This window comes from Amblyomma americanum, chromosome 5, assembly GCF_052857255.1.
Source record: "Amblyomma americanum isolate KBUSLIRL-KWMA chromosome 5, ASM5285725v1, whole genome shotgun sequence".
NCBI lineage: Eukaryota > Metazoa > Arthropoda > Arachnida > Ixodida > Ixodidae > Amblyomma > Amblyomma americanum.
Window position 1 is genome coordinate 29,051,721 of NC_135501.1, and position 23,010 is coordinate 29,074,730.

Genomic DNA, 23,010 nt, shown 5'->3' on the forward strand with positions numbered 1-23,010 from the left:
GTGCTCACATGCCTGTTCATTTTTCGACTTTTCATTCGACTTTCCCCCTCTGGTTCTCACAAGTATGCAAGTCGGACACTTCCAAGTGGCCTTGGAGGCTTTCCCCTTTGTACACACTCGTCGCCATCATCAAGGTTCTCTTTACATGCAATACAAATAGTATTCTCCGGCATTGCACGGGACTACAACAGAGGATAAAGTACTAAAGGCAACGAAGTAAGGTGACACTCGCACTACAGAATCATGGCAGCGGCAGCAGCAGCAAAGACGAAAACTATAGGTAGCCCTAACAGTGATAAGTATAAATGCCCACCAACCTGTAAAGTAGACGAACTCGGGTCACGGAATGTCTGTACGCCGCCGCTGCCACTGCCAAAGTTACTGCAGTGCACTGGAAAACGAACGCCCCCCTGATGAAGCCGATAAGCAGCAGAAATGTGTACTGTGCGCTTTCCTCAAGGCATGACGGTTGCTTAATTCTCGCCAACTGCACCCATCAACGAGGTTGTGCGCTTCTTCTGGGGCTATCTGTAGCCGTGGATGAATGACCCGCTAGTGCTTGTGGGCGAGTTTAACAGAAGCGACGGATGAGTGCTTCGTAGAAGAGGTGCGTGACTTCAGCTCCTTTCGGACGCAGCAGCGCCAGCGACAACCAGAAAGACATACATTGACTCTCAAGCTGAGCGCGTTGTACGAGACATGGAGCTGATCAGTGCGCACTTTATCGACCACAAGGCAGTCCTAGTGCATTGTGAAAGGCGACAAAAAAGAGAAATAAGTTTCACCGCTTGTCCGTGTTTCCTTCCTTCCGTCCCGTTCTTCTTTCGCTCTGGCTTTTTACAAACATGCATCCTTTGCAACTTGCCCAGTTCAGCATCCTTGTGAAGTTTCAAAATATTGCCCGTCTTTTGCCACAGGAAATTTATTATAGCTGCTCGTGCTCCGTAAGCAAAAAAAAAAAGAAACCTAACCGGCCAACTGGATCCTAGACTAGGGGTCCCTAGGCTTATCTTTTACAACCTCATCAATAAAAAACTTTGATCTTTCCACGTCCTTCTCGCAGCTTCGTCATTCTCGTCATTACCGTAGCCTTTCTCACTGCAATGTGCAAAAGGAGAGATAAAAGTAACTTTTATTCGCACCCGTCAAAAATGACGGGGTAGAAGGCTTTAGCCTAAACCCCCTTTCATTTCGCTAACCGTTGGCTTGAATCCCTTGGGACTCGGCGGCGGTCAGCGAGTTGCTTGTCTGCTTCGTGGTTGAACAATATGGTCTCCCAGGATTGTACATTCCTATTTGGGTCGTCATAAGAGGGGCAGGTCCAGACCATGTGGGCTAGATCTGCACTGCTATTGCAGTGCGCACAACTAGGATTAAAAGGCATCCGGATGCCATTTACTGTACAGTTGAGGGTTTGGAAACACCCCGGTTTGCAATTTCCTGTACATGATTTCGTCTTCTTTGCTGAGCTGTTTATCTGCTGCTTTTAATGGCAAACGAATTCATGCAATGTTGTGCGTTCGTCTCCCTAAGGGAGGGGTTCCTCGCGTGGAGACAGCGCTGTGGTGTCTTGTCTCGCTTCGTCCCCGTCTTTATTCGCGCTGTATCGCATTATGGAAAATTACCAACTAGCCCGATCTGCCACTCTTGCTTCAGCGGCGATCTACGAGAGAGTGAGCCCTCGGGCGATCGCGTGCGCCTTCTTGTTCCCCCACAGACCCTTGTAAGCCGGGCACCAGATCAGTGAAATTAGCTCTTGTGGTGCTTGCCCTTCTATAAGAATTTTGGCGGTTGCATCAGAGGTTCCGCCCATATCGTAATTCTTAATGGCTGCCTTAGAGTCACTATCAACCTTGTACCGTGTTGTGTTATTACTAGAGCAATGGCAACTTCTGCCTCAGCTGCACTTGTGTTTTTAACGGTGCAGCACGAGACCGGGTCTCTACTCACACGAAGCACTATCGCTGTGTGTGCTGCCTTGCTGTCGTATTCGGCAGCGTCCGTGTAGAGCACATCGGTGCTATACTGAAATTTGACTTCTTGGGCCACAGCCTTATCTTTGCGTCTGCCTTCGTGAAATACCGCATGCATGTTCTTCGCTGCGGAATGTTCTTCGCAGGTGGAATTTTGAGTCTATCCCTGGTTGCTCTGAATATCTGGGTTATCTGGGGCATCTGGGTTATTTGTCCGCTACGGACACTCCGAGGGTTCGAACCCTAGGCGCTTCATTCTTTTTCTTCCAGTTTTGCTTTTTAAAATTATTTGATGCTGCGACACCGTGGCGGCTTCTATGAGCTCATTCAGAGTGTTGGAGACACCTAGCCTTAGAAGTTTTACCGTCGAAGTGTTCGGAGGAAGACCTAGTGCGGTTTTGATCCCTTTTCTGATTATTTCAATTTTGTCTTTTTCTGCTTTGCCCAGTTTGAGATAGGGGGCAACGTATAGCACACGGCTTATGACGAAAGTCTGAACTAATCTCAAAAGATTGGCCTCCTTCATCCTCGCATACTTGTTATAAACGCGCTTGAGTAGCCGGCACGTCTGGCTCTGATGGCAAGCCATCCGCCAGCAAGACCACATCACATTGCTTACGGAACAAGGAACCTGTCGCTGTCAGCTGCGGCATTTCATGCAATCACGCGATGTCTTTTTCGAGGAATACTGTCGCATCCACGATAATTCTTTAAATTACGTCGCGGTTTTTGGAAGGACGTTTAACCGGCGCAGTTTTCAGCGCTATTAAAACTTTCTTTACAAGTAAGCAGAGGGCGAGATGAATAAAGTGGTAAAAGGCTGTAAATGTAACCAGAATCGTACGAAGAGAATTAGCTATTCCCTAAAAACATAAAAAAGCGGCGGTAGTTTCGCTTAGACCACGGAAAGAGATCACGTGTCCACGGGAGAGTCCGCGCAGTTTCTGATCCTTTATTCGAGACAAGCCGAGCTGCTTACCTTTCCTCCTGCTGCCAGGTAATTGCATTCGACGCCCCGCTGAACTCTAGCGGGATCAACGGCGCGTTTTGCGCACTAGGGATAACCCGTTCTCAAAGGAAGATAATTGGATTTCTCCACTGTACCGAGTTATAGTCCCGTGCAACTCAGTGCGTTACCTCCGTTCTTAGAAGAGAAAACAGGTAATGTGGAAAAGCAATGACACCGTCATGTCCCGAGAGACACGGTGCTTGAATGCGCCGAATGCCTGGTTAGCTGGAGATTTGCATGCTGCGAGATACAGCCCGCGGAAACTCGGCCCCTGAAAAATGCGCAGCTTTCTTGGCAAGCGTAAGCCGGCAGAATCGAGGCGCATCCGCCAAATATCACGGCAGGCGTCGCGGCACGGGAATATTCTCGTTGCACCACCAGGTGGTAGGCCTGTCATCTTGGGACTCTAATACGGCCAGAAACACGCCTGAAGTAATCGCAGCTCACTGCCCTGGACCGCTGTCATGCTCGTCCTGCAGTACCCTCGCGTGGTGGTGACGGTAGTCCGGCAGTGGGGAAGACTGTGAAAAGGGTTTTCTAAAGAAACTCGTTATTGGGCTGACTCGCACGGTCGTCGAACAGAATTCACGCCGATCTGGGCCCGCGCTGAATTTAAAGCTGACAAGGAACCACTGAGATAAGCCGCCAAAGCAACTACGACAAATTAGAGCAAAGTGGAAGCAGTGGCGCGTGTCTGAAATCATTAGCGGTAAGTCTGGTCGCACATTGCGTCACAAGCAAATGATAGCGCCGAGTGCCGCCGGCAGGGAGCGGGAACAAACAGTGCAAAGGTTAGTGGCAGTAGGTAAGCAATTCGGAATTGACGATAACATCGCTGAAAAGCTCACATGGCTCACTTTTCTCGCTCCAACTGAATCACGAAATAACGTGAATCAAGCCAAATTACCATGAAAAGCCAGTTGCTCTTGCATGATAACTACTCTTTTCGCAATGGTTTAAGTTCTGATGAAAAACAAAGCAAGCACACGACGTCAGTCATGTGACGTGAGCATTCACATCTCCGACTGGCGTGGCATGTATAAAATTAAATGTAAAGCTTGCTTTCCGAGAATGAACGAGTTCACCATTGTGTTTCGCTCCTTGAACTTGTCGGTTCTGTGGGCCCATGTCATGTTTCTAAGAACTTTGCGTATTACGAAAATGGTGATTACAGTGCAAATGCATACATCAGGGATCACAAGTGCACAACGTTTCAACTGAATATTTGCAACGTTCGGGTGACATCGTGCTTACAAGATCTGCGCTCATTCGGCGCGAATTTCCTGCTCCAAACGCGGAGAATTCAGAGCCTTTAAAAAAACTAAAATTTTGTAAAATTTGTAGCTCGTGTGAGAATATGGCAGCTTAATATTGAATATTCATATTCAATATATTCATCGATTTTTCAAGAGCGTTTGACCGCATTAACCACAAAATAATGTTAACTAAGCTCGAGCATTACGGTTTCCGCGGACAGTTTCTTGACATAATTCAGTCTTACTTAAGTGCTCGATCGCAACAAGTAAAAATAAACAATGATTTATCTGATATTAAACACATCGTTTCTGGTGTCCTGCAAGGTAGCATCTTGGGACCATTGCTGTTTCTTCTTTATGTTAATGACATCGTCTGTATTAGTAATCTTCCAACCTTTGTGATTTACGCTGATGACACCACTTTATTCTTTAGAGCTGCCAGCTGCCAGATCTTGAGAAACAAGCCACAAAATGTTTACAGTCACTCCAAGAATGGTCTCAAAATAATTGATTAAACATAAACACTGCAAAAACGAAGGCCGTGCTTTTCCGGCCTCGTAACAAGTTGACAAATTTGCCACCACTCTGTTTAAGGATCGGTAAGTCGCTCATAGAAACGGTCCCTGCGGTCAAAAGTTTAGGTGTTTCATTTGAGTTGGAATGATCAGGTTGACATGGTGATGAACAAGCTGTCAAAAGTTGTCGGTATTTTGTGTCGACTGAGATATTTCATGCCGAAGAGTATCAAGAAAATGTTGTATACTGCACTTTTTTCCTCTGTTGTAAATTATTGTTTTTTGGTGTGGGTTACCACGTCTTTTACAAATATTAACTGCTTGTATCTCCTTCAAAAGAAAGCTGTTTGAAATATTATGAATGCTCCTCGACTAGAACACACCGAACCGTTTTTCAATGAACTTCGAATCATCCGTTTGCCGCAGCTATACGAAGTTTTACTTCTACAACGGTATAAAACCGGTGTTAATCACAATAATTGCAATATGCTAAATCTGTCAGGATTACAACGCAATGAGCCAAAGTACACTACACGTGCGACACCCAAATGGTATGTGCCTAGGATGCGAACAAATTATGGTTATCAAATGTTGAGCTACACTCTCCCACATCAACTAAATAAGGAGTCCGAATTGATGTAGCGCTAATGCCAAATATGTTACTTTTGTTCATTTTTTTTATCCCTGGAAGTGCTGCCATGTTGTGTACCTCTGCAATGCCCTTGTGGGGTGCGTCGGCCTCGTCAAGCCTTCCCAATGGCTTTTAGTCGGCGCACCCAACATCGTCATGATGTTAAATAAACATGATTGATTGATTGATTGATTGATTGATTGATTGATTGATTGATTGATTGATTGATTGATTGATTGATTGATTGATTGATATTTAGATTAACATGATTACATGCATTTGACTCTTGCACGCAGGACACGGGAAGTATTTGTCAATAATACGTAGCCCAAGGGTGCGTTTATGGTGTGCTTGTTTTATACCGTCATCTTTCCGAACTTATCGAATACGAAACGAGCTCTTTTCTTCATCCCTCGGAAGATTCGGACTGGCGAGGGTGCTAGAGGGCTCAACTACGCCCGTTCAGTCGAACCTGCATATATTGAACTCGAAGGGCATCGCAAAATAGTGCGATATATAGAAAATGTGAAAAGGCAAGCCGCTATGCAACCTGGCACAATAATATTGTCACGTGCCACACTACAACCGCGGTAGAACACGAACCGCAGAAGAAAAGGACGGGGCTGAAGACATGCGAAGGGAGTTCGCTTGGCTGCCTGCGGGCATGCTGGCAGCACTCCGCTCGCTGGAGGTTTTCTAGGCCTAACCTGCTTCATGTTGAAAGCGCAGAGAACAGTGGTTTGGGCGGGCCACGGTCTGTCATAAGACCTCCAACCCACTATAAATATAACATTCTCATTAAAATTAAGGTACAGTTAGTTTCCGCAGAGTCTTCGATCGGCAGCCATACACGCGAGTCTAGCTTCACCGCATGACAACAATGCGTAGTGGAAAAGGAGTACAAGAGGCCGAGGGCAGCCTTCGCGAAGCACTGGCACCACCAGCTAGTGCCGAAGGCAGCGCAGCCGAACCGTCTCAGCGCGCGCAGGGTTCGATTGGGGCCGTTAGGGGAAGCGCCACTTGCAGGGGCCAGCGCGGCTTCTATATACCGAATGTCCCACTGAACGCAAGTTCGATAAACGCGACAATAGTGCTTTAGTTCTCCGTGAGATTTTCAAATGGTGTACTGGCTGTTCGATATAAAAAAAGCTGTCGCTAAGGGCACGTCGGACGGGACGTGTACTTTTTTTCCCGAGTACTTAGGGTGGATCCAACCGCCGTGTTTTCTGAATTCCTGCCGTTTGCTGCTCGTTTTTTGCTCCCCGTGTCCGTCTTTGCGTTACGGTACACGACAGTTATGTAAATCAAGTAGGTTCAAGAATGTTTATGGTCACAGCCTGGAATAGGACCATTGGAGTGCGGTTGCGTATACTTAGAGAGCAACTGTTCTGCTACGCTCATGACAAACACCATGTGCTACTCCGGTTGCACTGTTTTCCGCACTTCGTTTGCTTGCAGCATGCGAAATAGAAAATTACTCCTTCCGTTTTCGTTACAACATATGGAGCACATATACTATATGTGCTTTTCTGTCGTGTGCCGAAATCCGCATTGTCAGCTTGGTAGCTTATTTCCTTGCGGCGAGCCACAGTCCTCCAGCCAAATTTGAGCGCACGCTGGCTCCAAATATAGCCGAGCCCACTCATAACAGCCGCAGATATAGGGAACGCTCGCTTATTACGACCGAATGCGGTGCTACCGTCAATATATGCATTAGGGCAACGGCAATTCGTCCTAGATTTAACGAAGAACGCTGTCCACACCACTCGGTTACAGCGAACGAGGAGGCGCCTTAAACTCTCCGCGAACCTGAAGAGGTCGCGCTTCCAGCAAACCCGGAGATCGGAAAGCGTCCCTCTGCCCTCGGCACAGTGCCTCAGAAGGAACATGTCGGCCCAAAAGATGCCGCGACTAACCCCTGGCCAAGCGCGGGCCGATGACTTCCAAGAGCAATCATGGCCTCCGTGTTCGCCTTCTGGGCTAATCACCCCAAGTGGCAGAAGTGCGGTGGGCGCGAGAGAGGGGCATCGTCGACAGCGAAGCAATTGCCCGTAGTCGTGGATCAAGTGACCGCAGCGATATGAGAAGTTTGAATGTCGTGCTGGCCATGATCACGTGGTATGCGTCGCGTGCCCAGCCGGCTTCACCTTTTGCGCTGCTACCACTTGGGGGCAAAGCCAGACAGCGGACAGTGCCGCTGATGCAGTCTGTGCCACCAGCGCCGCGGCATGAGGCGAGCGACGGCGCACCACGCACAAACGGTGTGGAGGTGCCGACCTGCGCGTTTATTGAGAGCGCTGCGAGGGTTTCACTTCGTAAGAGCTCATAACCGTGTGCATTTATTATAGCGGATTCTTCGCGCATGTCAGTAGTTTTAGTCACGAGATGTGAACAAGCTGCCGGATATGGCACATGCGCGTGTTTGGTTACAGCGTGCGAGCTGCAAAATTATTCCTGGCTATTTCCATGCAAAATGCACACGCGATCTTCTGCCGTGCACCGAAGTCCACATCTTAAACGTTGGTGATTCCCTTGTGGCGAGCCGTGTCCTCCAGTCTAAGCTGAGTGCATGCGTGTGACGACAGCTGAGTGGGATGCATTTCTGCTCGCGCTAACGTAAAACCTGAGGCGGTTTAACCTCCACGTACGCGAACTTTCGCGAGTAGACAAAGCTGCGGACTGGGCACCCACACAGTCTTTAACCATACCCAAACAACGTCGCTGTTTACCCGAAAGCGGCTCGTTTACGCTGGCGAGTTTTCGGTAGTTCTCGGTAGTTTTCGGTAGTTTTCGGTAGCAGCTGCTCCGCACGACGTGACCAACCGCGTGACCACGGCTCCGCCACAGTTCTAAAGGGGTGCCACGCCGAAGGCTCGAAGAGCTGGCGTAGTGTAGCTCTCGTTACAAAACTGCACTGACGATTTATGCCCTCGAAGAATTCAACTTACGGCCTTCAAAAAGTTAGGGGTGGTACACAAGCTGCCATGTTCATAATAATATACAGACATCTTTATACGGTTCAACCCTGCAGCCTTCAGAAAGACGATAAATGTATGCTCTGTATAGGCTAAGCACTTAAAACGTCTACAGACCGTCAAAACCAACCACTGCGTCGGCAAAACAATGTCGGGTATTTTGACAGGGCGCATGAAAATGGCCAATATAATAAAAAAGCAAGTCTCGGCTGCTTGTGTCGGCGCAACAGATGACGATAGCGCTGGCATTCACCAATGTGGCGTGCGGAGCGTCATTCTCATCAACCTGTGAGTTTAACCTGCGAGGCATTCAGCTCCGCTTAATACACTGCGGAACGTTGGCATCAGGCGGCCGCTACTGATGCCCTTCTGGTGTCCGTCGACTTCGGCACGTCGGCGTTTGGGGAACTGTGCGACTCGGCTATTAAACGGGCAGCCGGACCCTATTTCAAGGAGATTTTCTGCGCATGCTCGTGAAATTCCTCCTACCGTACCAGGGCTCAAAGGCGCTCACGTACAGCTATTGCGCAGCAGGTGCTGTTGGAACATAAAAATTGGCCACGTTTTACCCGTAATTTCCCGTGGTATGGGACCTTTCCCCGTGTTGTGAATTGTACACCGTCGCTGTTGTTGTCGGTGTGGGTGATGTGCGTGTTGGTGCAGGAACCCTGCTGAGCGCCGTGGCCGCCCTGTGCGGCTGCCGAACGGAGCACCCGAGCCGGTGGACGGCGGCGGGGTACGCCCTGCTGGCGGCGCTGCTGCAGGCCATCACGGCGCCCTTCGTCGTCGGATGGGTCTGGAGCATCATGTGGGGCATCGCGTTCGTCAACGTCGCCCGTAGGTACCGCCCTTGTCACCGGGACAACTAGTCATTGTTTTGGAATTACCTGTGTTGTAAAGAAAGCAGCTGGTACAAATAAAGGAGAATCCAGTTCCGACTATAGCCAACTATTCCAACTATTTTCTCACTGGAACGCCCCTTCACTCAAACGCGGGGCCTGAAGCGCGGTGTTGATGCTCTGTTGGAGTAGTGAGAGCCCTGATTTTTCGGTCCTAGCACTGCACTGTCGGGTCACCTACTTATCTCCAGATTACCGCAGCCCTTTTTTTCTAGTACAAGGCGAGATGCAGTGTAGTCATTGCTTGGACGAGGACAAGAATGCGCCACGTCCTCAAGTGACGATAGGGTTACGAGATTAGGTCAGGGAATGTTTCCTTCAATAAGGTGGCTGTGGCTGGCACAACATATGACTAATGGGAAAAACACTTGTCTTGCAGTTGTATTTTGGCTGATTAAACATGACGATTGCACTGAAAGACAACACGTTACAAGAGCAAGTAAAAAAGAAATCCCGGGAAATTCGAGTGCTTTGCTACGTTACCCTTTCCGAAAATAGCCACGCCACACAGGGCACGAGCGTCCTGCACACTATGAACTGTGGAACACGGGGGACGCTGTTGCACTTCTGCGCATGGCCAGTAATAATGACCCAGGTTGCTTTTAAAATGACAAGCACCGTACACAATGCCCTCGGGCGTGCTGTATACGCGGAATCGCTTACACCTCGGCAATTCGTAGGCTCGCTTTCGCACGCTCATTGCGACAATTTGCTAGCGACCTTCAAGGTGTGTTCAAGTTGAAAATGTTTGGTTTGGTTTATGGGGTTAAACGTCCCAAAGTGACTCATGGTATGAGGGATGCTGTAGTGAAGGGCTCCGGAAATTTCGACCACCTGGGGTTCTTTAACGTACACTGATATTGTGCAGCACATGGGACTCTAGCATTTTGCCTCCATTAAAATTCGACCGCCGCGGCCGGGATCGAACCCGTGTCTTTCGGGTCAGCAGCCGAGCACCTTAACCACTGACGCTTGCGGCGGCAAGTTGAAAAGGGCAACCGAGCCAACGTATTTTCCTTAAAGCTGAAGAGAACATTTTATTGTGTTATGTTGTAAGCTCATTTTGAAACTGAAGTCCTTGTGAAGAAATGAGCCAGTTTTTGCTGGTTTGATTTAAGGGTTTTGAACGGGTAGCCAAGTAAACGTATTTTGTTTCAAGTTTCAGAAAATTTAGAATTGGGATATATTCTAAGCTGAGGTTCAGACTGAAGTTTTCTTTTCAATAGTAAGGAAATTTCGACGCGTTTTAATTGGTACCTTGCACAATGCCATCAGTACGCCCAGAGAAGTATAACGCTAAATCACAGCTGGCAACAGTTACTTCCTGAGTTGCCCAAACATCCATCCTCAGTCCGTCTTTGCTTTATATGTCCTTGTTGTATTTGTCATTTTTGGGATATTTGTTTGTTTCCCCTGCACACTGCCGATGACTAAAGCTTATATCTCATCCTTGTCGGCTGAAGAAAACTCGTTGATAAATGAATCTCTACCTACCAGAATACGTAAAATAAGTACAAATGAGAGCGCAAACAATTTTCTGATGCGTGCACACGAAACTAACAGCGTACAAATTAACCCTGTTGACGTGTGCTTCAATATTTCAGAATTCTTATTTCTTCCAACATAATTTAGAGGACTCATAAAAAAATGCGACATCGGTCGCTTCGGCAATTTTGAGTGAAGCAACGCATAAGCCCCAACGCAAGGCGAAATCGACAGCAATTCTTGCATAACTCGTCTATTGATGCCTCAGGACTAGGGGCTTTTTCCAAAACAATTGCTCCCTCGTTCACCTTTCACTGGAGTAATGTTATGGCGGGCCTATATACAAGTTGTAACGCGACAGCCTTTAAATCATTTATGAATAAAACAATCACGAGAGATGACACGAGGGTCTAAACGACTGAGCTTGTTATCTGATCTGGTCTCTCGAAACACATGTAATCAGACATACCTTCACCAGCGAAAGAACGGGACACCAGGAGAAGAAGAAGACAGGACAACGCTGGACTGACAACTGAAGTTTAATCGAGAAACGTCCTGGGTCACCAAACGACGCATGCGTATCAGGCTCACAAAAAACCCCTAAAAGACAAAAAAAAAACAAAAAACCTATGTGGCGAATCACCTAGGAGAGGATGCACGCACCATAATTGGCAAACAAAAAACAAACAAAAAGCACAAAAGCACAAAAAACACATAATTTGCCTGTCAACCTTGCACTCGTACACTTTTTCTCAGGAATCTAAATTCCTTGTCAGTGAGATTTAAAGACGGTGCACTGACGCATGTGTCACTGCCTTGCAACCTAATATGGTAGGCCTCCAGGATTTCCCTCTCCTCCCTGTTTTTTCCTTTTCCGATGACTGACATGTTGTTAAAAGCTGGAACGCAGTCTTTGCAACTCCTGCAGTGCCGTGGGAGATTATTCTGATCAGATAAATTTCTCAGGGAATTGTTATGTTCTCGTGCCCGGTCATTAACGCATCTGCCAGTTTGGCCCGTGTACACTCTACCACATGATAGGGGTAACTTGTAAACGACACGAGTCGAACAAGCAACGAACTTGTTGGCATGCTTCACAGTGCAGCTCTTGGGCTTCCTCCCCTCACTGGCCATCGCGATACGTGAACATAAACCAGACAGCTTACAGGGTGCAGAGAAAACTGCCGTCACGCCGTGCCGTTGTGCCACTTTCTTCAGGTTATGCGAAACACCGTGAAGATAGGGCACCACTTCAACTTTCTTCCCCTCCATTCTTTCATTCTCGGAATCACGTTTGTTCTGGTTTTTTATCTTCTGCAGCATCGACTCACCAACTGCAGTCAGCACGTCAGCCGGAAAACCTCCGTCACCAAGGCGGCGGATTTGCTGGTAGAAGCTGTCAGTCACAGCATGTGTGCAGCTCTTCTGCAAGGCACTCCATAGGCAAAGGCTAGCTATGGCTCTTTTAATCAGTTTAGAGTGCGATGACCAATAAGGCAATAGCGCTTTCTTAGTTCTAGGTGAGTAGCTCAAGCAGATATGGCCTTCGTTAAAGGTTAGCATTAAGTCTAGGAACCGAATGGCATTGTCACTGGGAATTTCGTGGGTCGTCCACTATTGTTGAATTTCAAGGGAAAAAGTACGTGCAAAAGAATGGCATTTGCATTGGTGCTAGTGTAGCTCCGGTTTTGTGCCAAATTTTTTTGGCTAGGTTTGACAACTGTCTTCGACGCAGCCTAAATGACGGCCACGTTCCTCGTGTGTTCAGATATGTTGATGATTTTTTAATTGTTCTTAAGCTTGCACCTGGTGACTCGCTTACAACCGTTGTCAGCAATGTTCTGAGTGTTTTTCATGACTGTGCCAATGCACTGAATTTTACCCACGAAATGCCCAGTGACAATGCCATTCGGTTCCTAGACTTAATGCTAACCTTTAACGAAGGCCATATCTGCTGGAGCTACTCACCTAGAACTAAGAAAGCGCTATTGCCTTATGGTTAATCGCACTCTAAACTGATTAAAAGAGCCATAGCTAGCCTTTGCCTAAGGAATGCCTTGCAGAAGAGCTGCACACATGCTGTGACTGACAGCTTCTACCAGCAAATCCGCCGCCTTGGTGACGCAGGTTTTCCGGCTGACGTGCTGACTGCAGTTAGTGAGTCGATGCTGCAGAAGATAAAAAACCAGAACAAACGTGATTCCGGGAATGAAAGAATGGAGGGGAAGAAAGTTGAAGTGGTGCCCTATCTTCACGGTGTTTCGCATAACCTGAAGAAAGTGGCACAACGGCACGGCGTGACGGCAGTTTTCTCTGCACCCTGTAAGCTGTCTGGTTTATGTTCACGTATCGCGATGGCCAGTGAGGGGAGAAAGCCCAAGAGCTGCACTGTGAAGCATGCCAACAAGTTCGTTGCTTGTTCGACTCGTGTCGTTTACAAGTTACCCCTATCATGTGGTAGAGTGTACACGGGCCAAACTGGCAGATGCGTTAATGACCGGGCACGAGAACATAACAATTCCCTGAGAAATTTATCTGATCAGAATAATCTCCCACGGCACTGCAGGAGTTGCAAAGACTGTTCCAGCTTTTAACAACATGTCAGTCATCGGAAAAGGAAAAAACAGGGAGGAGAGGGAAATCTTGGAGGCCTACCATATTAGGTTGCAAGGCAGTGACACATGCGTCAGTGCACCGTCTTTAAATGTCACTGACAAGGAATTTAGATTCCTGAGAAAAAGTGTACGAGTGCAAGGTTGACAGGCAAATTATGTGTTTTTTGTGCTTTTGTGCTTTTTGTTTGTTTTTTGTTTGCCAATTATGGTGCGTGCATCCTCTCCTAGGTGATTCGCCACATAGGTTTTTTGTTTTTTTTGTCTCTTTAGGGGTTTTTTGTGAGCCTGATACGCATGCGTCGTTTGGTGACCCAGGACGTTTCTCGATTAAACTTCAGTTGTCATTCCAGCGTTGTCCTGTCTTCTTCTTCTCCTGGTGTCCCGTTCTTTCGCTGGTGAAGTTATGTCTGATACACACCAACTAGCCCACATGGTTACCTTGTTACATGTAATCAGATCGCCTGACTATGTTTCGCTATACGTTGTCAAAAAGCAGGACAGCTGGAGGAGCATGGGCTTGAGTAAAATATGAGACGACTACCTTAATGCACCACGCTGAAGTTTGTACAAAAGCTCCCCCTCCCCCTCCATTATGTGCATGCATTAGAAGTATCGCATGTCAGCTCTTTGCTGTGCGCAGTTATTTCTTTACGTGTTTCTTCTTCTGTGCGCTTGATGCACTTCTCTACGTATCACAACGCATCGTCTGGTACTGACATTGTTCAATTTATGCTTGAGCTGGTGTTATATTGCGCCCGTAGTTGTACGCCCTTTGGATGGCAAGCGTAACAGTTTTGATAAATTTTGTTGTTCTCGGCAGGGAAAGTGTTTGGTTAACGTACGCATGACATCGCACATGCATCTGCTTATGCGCATCATCATATTCTGCTTTCTGTTGTCTTCTACTGCGAAATGCATTAGCGTGAAATCTAGAACTCCTGCCTTGGATGCAAAAGGGCACTGTCAGTGCCCTCCAGTATGTAGATAAATTCTGGTAGGCGAGTTCACAGTTCAAATCGAGATGAAACGCGAAAAGAAGTCGTAATCAAAGTCGCCATTGATACTGGGTCAAGCAAACACAATGGTCACTGAGACTACAAAAGTAGGAGTGCGGTATGCTGTCTTTTCAGAAATGCCCTATAGACATTCTATAGACATTTTAAGTGCCCTATTGCCTTTTTAAAATATTTTCTTTTCTCTATTCATAGTCTACAGACAAAGGTCTGAGGAAGAAGGCAGAACACGGTCTAAAATTAAAATGAGCACTCAAATGACGTTTCGGCTCCCAGACGACAGTCTTGTTCACAAACAGATACAGACGTGAAAACCTGGCTATTTAAGCTTGAAAATGCGCCCTAGTCAGCGGGTATATGCACTAGGAAGTGCCCCGTCAGTGCGATTAAGACTGTGTTCGGTTGTCTGCACGATTAAAGATTCCAGATATTAACGGCTTTGGAGATTCTATTTTGCTTTCAAAATGCGCGCTTTCCTCCAATCTATGTCATGCTGCCTGCTTTCAGAATGTTCGGCGAGTGCATTTGACGAAGCTTTCTTGTTTGCAACGTCATCCTGGCGTTGTTTCAACCTTTTAACAAATTTTCTACTTTCACCCACATACACATGGTTAGTCGCTGCACGGTATACTGTACACTACGCCTGGAAATTTTTCTTTTCGCAGGCAGTCTTTTACGTTGACGAGGGCATGCAGCCACTTTTTCGCCGGCACGTGTGACGCCTCAACGTCTTAAGATCGCAAGATGCGCGCCAAGGTTTCGCTGATCCCGGGCACATATGGCACAGGTGAACGTTTTTTGGCGGCTGGACTACTGTCAGATCGTGAAGGTCACAACAATTTGCTGATAATACGGATGATCGATGTGCGCAAAACATAAGACGAACCACGTACACGGGAGAAACACAGGGACTGGCGCAACACTAACAACTTCCATAGTTGTTAGGGTTGCGCCAGTTCTTGTGTTTTCTTTGTACGATGTTCGTCTTATGTTTTGCGCACATCGATCATCTGTATTATCACCATGCACGAACTAGGCCCAACAGATGTGTTATTGAAGCAACAGTTTGCGTTCGACAGCTTTGACGAAAGGCAACGGGCAGCCCCATTCGGAGAGGTCCTTGCGAACTCTTTGACCGTCGGCTCTCACATCCTCTGGCTCTGTGCAGATGCGGTCTGCTCGACGAAAAAGTGAGACAATCGCTAATTTCTTGTGTGAGGCTGGGTGAAGGGAGTTAAAGTGAAGATAGCCGCCAGTATGAGTGCTCTTCGTGTACACTGAATGAAAGCGCGGATTGGCTTCGTTTCACTAAGACGTCCAAAAATGGAAGCTGTCCCTTCTCTTCTTTTTCGACTGTGAACTGAATGGCTCTTTCGATGCTGTTTATATGCGCTGTGAAATCAAGTGACGCATCCTTCTTGACAATAGAGAAGCAGTCATCGACGTACCGCACAAAAATCTTTGGTTGTTGGCTGAATGAATCTAGTGCGCGGCTTTCCAGCCATTACATTCTTAGGTTTGCAGCGGTAACAGAAACTGAAGCACCCATCGCTGTGTCGTGAACCTGTTTGTAAAACACCCGGTCGAAAGTAAAGTAGGTGTTACTCAGGCAAAAATGCGGGAGTCACTTGTGATTTGGCACATCGATTGGCGACCTGCCAGGCAAAGTGGCATCAGATTCCAGGGCTGCCGCGCAAACCACGACTGCTAAGACAATTGGAACGCTCGTGAAGAGAAACTCGTGAAGGAGCGCTCGTGAATAGACCAACATGTCACAGTCAGGTTTCGAACTTATTCAATAAAATCAGCAGAATGAAGCACATTGGTAGGGGTTCTTCCGACGAGCGAAGCCAGTATGCGGTGCAGGAAGCCGGAGAGCTTTTACAGGGGTGAACGGGTGAAATCTACGATAGGCCTCATACGAACTCGGTTTTGTGTATCTTAGGAAGGCCATGCAACGCCTGTGCTGAGCCGTTGGGACATAGCAGCGCGAAGTAGAGGGACTCATGCTGGGGTGGCACCACGCGAAAGACGTCCGATAGAAGCTTTTGCAACTGTGTCTGTATCTTTGCCGTTGGGTCCTGCTTGAGACGCACGTAAGTGTTCTGGTCATTCAGCAGGGCCAGCATTTGCTCTTGTAGTCGACTTTGTCGAGAAGAACAGTGGCATTTCCTTTGTCAGCTAATAAAATGACCAAATCGGCATTAGCCTTGAGTTGCTTGATGGCGTTGCGCTGAACTGAAGAGAGTGTCGAGAAGGTCTGAAGCGGCCGCAGCCTTGAAAGAGCGTCGAGTGCGCGAGTATGTGCTTCTTCACGGCGGAAAGGTTCCACCTTGCTGACTGCGTTCTTCACTGCGCATACAATATTTTCTTTGGTCTGGGGCTGGTGCCACATTCAAGTTTAGGCCCAGGTTGAGTACAGACATTTTGAGCAGGATCAGGCTTAAAAGAGGACAGGTTGTGGACTGTTGAAAAAGTGACGTTGCTGAGCGCAGGCCTATCCTGATGTGTGAGCCTGTTGAGTTTGTTTTCGTGGGACTGTTCTGCTCTGGCTGCAGCTAATTTGGCCTGAAAATTGGCGTGTAGCTGTACGCTTGGCAATACTCCTGAGTACTGGTGCTCTAGCGGGGGCCGTGCAAAAAAATTTCCGTTTTCTAGTTTCCTTATCGTTTGTTCGCAATCCAAAATTCTTGCCTCCAGTAGAAGTCGTTCAGCCTTGGCGACAACGCTGTAGCCGAAACTTGTTGCGAATGGTCTGTTGAGGCGGAGGGACCGAGGAATGAGGCCAAGGCTCTTGCATGTCATGTTGAAGTTCAAGTAACATTCGAATGATGCCACTCGAGTAATCACGGAAGTAAATCGACGGATTTCGGTAATTGCTCTTTGGCCATACGACCGGCGTAAGTTGATGAAGTCGAGATGATGAAGTCCGCATCTGCACAGAGCCAGAGGACGTGAAGGCCGACCGTCAAAGTGTTCGCAAGTACTTCTCCAAATGCGGCTACCCGTTGCCTTTCGTCAACGCTGTGGAACGCAAACTATTGCGACCCCCACGATCGTACAGTGGCACAGCCGCCAAAAAACGCGCAGCTGTGCCATATGTGCCCGGGATCATCGAAACCTTGGCGCGCATCTTGCGATCTTACGACGTTGAGGTGTCACACGTGCCAGCGGAAAAGTTACTGCAAGCCTTCGTCAACGTAAAAGACTGCCTGCCAAAAGAAAAATTTCCGGGCGTAGTGTACAGTATACCGTGCAGAGACTGTAACCATGTGTATGTTTCTGATAGTGGAAACTTTGTTAAAAGGTTGAAACAACGCCAGCATGACATTGCAAACAAGAAAGCTTCGTCAAATGCACTCGCCGAACACTCTGAAAGCAGGCAGCATGATATATAATGGAGCAACGCACGCATTTTAAAAGCAGAAAAGAATCTCTAAAGCCGTTTATATCTAGAATTCTTAATCATTCAGACAACCGAACACACTCTTAACCACACTGATGGGGCACTGCCTACTCTCCGTCTCACAAGATGTTTGCAGCACTACGAAAGGTACAGCTCTCTCGTCCAATCAGGATGGCGCGCACTACATTAGTGTGTTCCTACGCGCCTGTGGCTCGATCCACCTGATGTCCAGGTGGCTTCTTTCTACCTCTATTTATAGTAGCACCGAGCGACAGGTGTTCCACCGCGCAGCGCCGCGCCTTTCCTCAAAATCCAACTTTCAATTTTCAGTTTTCTCTCGCTTCTTTCCCTCCTTTATCTCTTCCTTTACGATGCGGTTCGGGTGTCCACCGAGATATTGTCTTTCTTCTTTCCCTCCCTCCTTTATCCCTTCCTTTACTGCGCGGTTCGGGTGTCCACCGATATATGTGAGACAACCAGGGTACTGTTCTCATCAGTTCCTCTGTTGTCGCGTCGCAGTAAATTTCAGTAATCGTGTCATGTGCATATAAATTTATTTACTCCAGCGTGCCGAGGCAACCGAGTGTCGATGGTGGCGAAATGCAAAACAAGCCCATGTGCTGCGCGAGAGGCAACGCACGTTAAACGGGTTCGATCATCTCATCGTCCTCATAACAACTGAATTCAGCACTGCTGGTTGTGTCGTTTTCCAGGTTGACAACAATGGCCGGTCCCTGGTCAACAACATCGTCGATGATGTGGTCCAGTTTTCTCGTCACATCTTCCTCACTGATAATATGCTGCACGTAATTCTTCCATTTCTCAACAGTCACTTGCGTGATGCCTTGCCAAACCAGAGGCTCGACGTCTTGGAGCTTAAACGTCTTGTTTTGGCTGGCCACGAAACCCTTGACGTCGCTCCAGACAAGCTCTATCGGGTTCAGTTGGCAGCGGTACGGTGGCAGGCGCACAACGAGATGGCCAGCAGCTTTAGCAATGCAGTCGACACGGTATTGCTCCCCACCTGTGTTCACATTGCTGACAAGCTGCATGAGCTCGGCCTTCACCATGCCGCTGCTCCACGAGACACCTTTTCCGGACAGCCAAGCCTGTATGTCCTTTTTGAGGCTACTCATCCGCGGCACTTTATCCTGCTTCACAGAATGATATGGCGCGTTGTCCATCACTATAACGCTGCCGGGTGGTAGTAGTGGGAGAAGTCTCCTGGAGAACCAGTTTTCGTAGTGTTCCCCGTTCATTTCCTCGTGGTAATCGCCCGAGTTTTTCTTCGCTCGGAAAACTTCCGCTGCGCCTTCGACAAAACCTTGCTCACTACCGCAATGCGTCACAATAAGCCTGCCACCTTTGCCACTGGGGTTTTGTAGACCAGTCGACAGTCCGGATCGATGCGCTTGGTGTGCAGATTGGATGGCGCAGTCAGTCCACACTCGACTTCGCGTGTGGCCGGCGTTAACCCACGTTTCGTCGGTGAAGAAAATAGGCCTACCCTGGCGTCGCAGCTCCGCTATCTGGCGCAGGTACCGGCGGCGACACTGCACAACGTGCGTCGCTTCGATTAACATCGCATTCCGAGAGCGCTTCTTATATCGGAAGCCAAGTTTCTTCAACATCCTCTGCATTGTCGCTGCGGACATGGTCGGTAGCGTTTCGTCCTCTTCGAAATGCGCAACCACCTTCGCGATAGTTGGAATTTCCCCTCTCTGGAAAAAGGTGTGTACCACCCTTCGCAACACGCTCAGGTCAAAATCGTCCAGCTTCTTCGCCCGCTCGCGGCCTCTTCCGCCAGCACGCTTCTTCGGTGACAACACTCGGCCCGCGTTCAACGTCTCCGTTGTCCACTTGTAAAGCTTTCGCTCGCTCACCTGCGTGAGTTTTGCCGTTCTCTTGATGAGCGCATTTGTACTCCAACTGCCCCCGCACTCGACGCGAAGCGCTTCAAGAACATTTAAAGCCACCTGCTTCGCCTGCTTGGAGAAACAGCGCACTGTCGGTGTAGAGCACACAGGAGACACAACAGACTCGTCCGACGCCATGTTGAAAAGTGGCGACGCATCACTACCTCGCAGCAGGCCTCCGCAGAGCTGTGTCCGTACGGGCTTTGTCTGGTAATTTCACCAGTGATTGAAACACTCCCTACCATTTAAATATACCTGTCCAAATCATGTTTTTAGTTGCAATGCTTATTGTTTTGATTAATAGTCATACACTCCTCAAATATTCGAGGGACTATTTTCTGCGTTTCTGCAGCCCTGATTGGACGAGAGAGCTCAACCTTCCGTAGTGCTGCGAACATCTTGTGAGACGAAGTTTAGTGCATACGCCCGCTGCCTAGCGCACATTTTCAAGCTTAAATAGCCAGCCTTTCACATTGTGAGGTGCACAGATCCTTGGAGGATTTATGAACGTGGTTCGTCCACAGTGGTGCGTAGGAGAGCGGAGCGCTGCGCGTGCTAGCCCAGCGTTGCGCGTGTGCGCGTGCGAAGGGTGTGTGCGAGGCGAAGGCGACAAAGAGCGTGGCGAGCACGAGGAGCGGAGAGCTGACGTGTCAGAGAACCGAGGTGTAAAGGAAGACAGCGCAGCGGAGATCGGGTCATTCAAGCGTAGAGGTGTCAGCCGTCGGACGTTGGGTCCATGCTGCCGTGGCCTCTCTTGGATCACCTACGCAAGCCTAATAATAATAATAATAATTGGTTCTGGGGGAAAGGAAATGGCGCAGTATCTGTCTCATATACCGTTGGACAAGCCTCCGGCGTTCTTTTCAAGTGTGGAGGTAGCAGCCGATGGGCTGAACGTCCGTGTTACCGTAAGGCACTCTTGAATAGCCTGTTTAAGCATCCAGCGTTTCGTGACGCCGTCGACAGGACCGGGATACGCTTGTTCTTTCTGGTACTGCCAAGTTCGGGCTGCTGACGGGAGTCCACCGGTGTCTCCCTGTGTTCCTCTCCGCTTCTACTACCACCTGGCTCCCTTCTGCCGCTTCCTTCGACGCAGCGCCAGCGACGCGACGCACTACATCGACCCGCGTTCGCCCTGTATGCAAGGCATCCCCGCTTCACTTGTGGCGCTCAGTACCTGGTGAACTCGTTCCTTTTATTCTGTAGTGTTTTACGCGTGTTGTGTGTCTGTGTTTCTTGGTGTTTCCTTTTCTTTTTTTTTATTCGAGAAGTGTGCCATGAGGCATAAGCTGAAAAAGGAAAGGGAGGAAGGAATGCACGGGATTGAAAGTTAAAAGGAGTGAAGAACCGTTGCGCTGAGGTAGTCGTAGAGGTTGTTAATGAAACGGTTGTCCATTGTCCACTTCACGAAGTCACTTTCACGGCTCCACCGCAGGCCCACCTCCCTGAGGAGCCGTTTTCTGATAGCAGCCGTCGCTGGGCACGTCCACAACAAGTGGCGCACATCACATATGTCCGGTGCAGCGCCACAGTGAGCGCACCTGTCAGGTAGTGGCAGATCTTTGGCACGCCACCGATGACGGACAGATGGTGTCAGAGCCGCCCCTGCCCGAATACGGCGCACGGATACCTCCTCCTGCCGAGTAAGACTACGGGGGAGAGAGTGCGAACACGGAGGAATTAGAGCGCGTGTTCGCTGGCGCAGAACTTCGGAATCGGAAACGTGGGACAGGAACGGATCTGGGGGAAGAGGGGAAGGTGGCGGATCGTCTAATGTATGAAGATGAGTCATAGCATCCGCTTGAATGTTATGTGGATCCTGGGCATGGCCGCGAATCCAGTGTATGCGCACAGGACATGGATACTTTGCGCAGAGCACATGAATAGATTGTGAAATCTGGAACGTTCGTCGAACAGCCTTCAGCTGTTTAAGGGCGGCGCGGGAGTCGGTGTAAATGTGAACTGTATTGAATGTTGGAACGAGCGGAAGGGAAGCAATGACATTGTAAATGGCTTGAAGTTCCGATGCCAGGGGAGTGCACGTATCCGCAGTATACGTCGCGCGAGAGTTGAGATGCGGATGAGATGGACTATACACAGCAGTAACTCCCCTCTCTGCAGAATGAGATGCATCCGTGTATAATATGCACCCTTCAGGCAGATACGCTGCTGATACCGACGGGGAAACAGTGGGGCGATTGTCAGTGAGCTGGCAATAGGACCACGGTGGAAGTGTCTTTAAACGATGAAGTTTGAGAGACTGTTTTCGAGCTCTATTTGCCACCCGTTGGTCGATGATTTCACTGAGTGTATTAAGTTGGGCGAACTCCTGTAGCACAGGTATGGGTGTTAAACGAGGCAGATATGTTATGACGCGCATAGCCTCACGATTGATAGCTTCAAGGGAGTCCCACTGTCTGCGGGTGACACGTTGAAATTGAGCCTGATATACTATCCGTGGCTGAAGGATAGAGCGCACAAGCTGGCGGGCCGTATGAGCACGTGCGCCACCAGAGCGCATAGCTATGCGACGAATCAGACCTAGAGTAGCGTGAGCCGATTTACGGGTGGCTGTCAGCCACGGGGTGCCAGTCCCAGATGTATGGAGGAGACGACCAAGAATACGAACAGTTTCTACCTGAGGAATCAGAGAATTATGTACCGTAAAATTTAAAGGGGGAGCTTTCCGTAAGGCGCATTTATTTCCAATTCGAATGAAACATGATTTAGTAGGAGAGAGTGTTAGACCCAAAGGTGGGAGGCGAGATGTCAATACATCCAGCGCGTGTTGAAGGACCGACTGATGAATAGACGCATCTAGATGACAGCACCACAAGGTGATATCATCGGCATATGCAAGCACGCGGATAGAAGGGATGGTCTCTAGGGCTTGAACAAGAGGAATTAAAGCCACATCAAATAATGTGGGGGCGAGAACGGAGCCCTGCGGCACTCCTCTATTGGAAGTGAAATTACCAAAGGGCTTTCCGTGGACATGCACGCTGAAGGTTCGATTTGCTAAAAAGGCGTGAATGGAGAGGAGGAAGCGGTGAGGGAGACCAAGAGTTTGAAGGGAGGCAAGAATGGCAGAGTGAAGGATGTTATCATATGCCTTTGTTATGTCTGTAGCGATTACGGTTCGTACAAGGTGACTCTGTGGAGAGTGGTCAAGCACGTCAGCAGCCAAAGTAGCAAGGCCGTCCTCCGTTCCAATTTGTGGGCGGAAACCAATTTGGGAATCTGGGTAACAATCATGGGATTCCAACCACCATGATAAGCGTGCGGCTAGAATGTTTTCTTAAAGCTTGCAGATGGTA

The 23,010-nt window shown here is 48.6% G+C and overlaps 1 protein-coding gene across 5 annotated transcripts in view; it reads left to right on the plus strand.

The window, feature by feature from the left end:
• Positions 1–23,010, plus strand: part of LOC144132355 (protein stum homolog) — a 452,020-nt gene that overhangs the window by 423,603 nt on the left and 5,407 nt on the right. For all 5 annotated transcript variants that reach the window (XM_077664695.1, XM_077664698.1, XM_077664696.1 and 2 more), the window contains one exon: positions 9,023–9,196. In XM_077664695.1, coding sequence (XP_077520821.1) covers positions 9,023–9,196 — 174 coding nt within the window. The remainder of the gene's footprint in view (positions 1–9,022; positions 9,197–23,010) is intronic.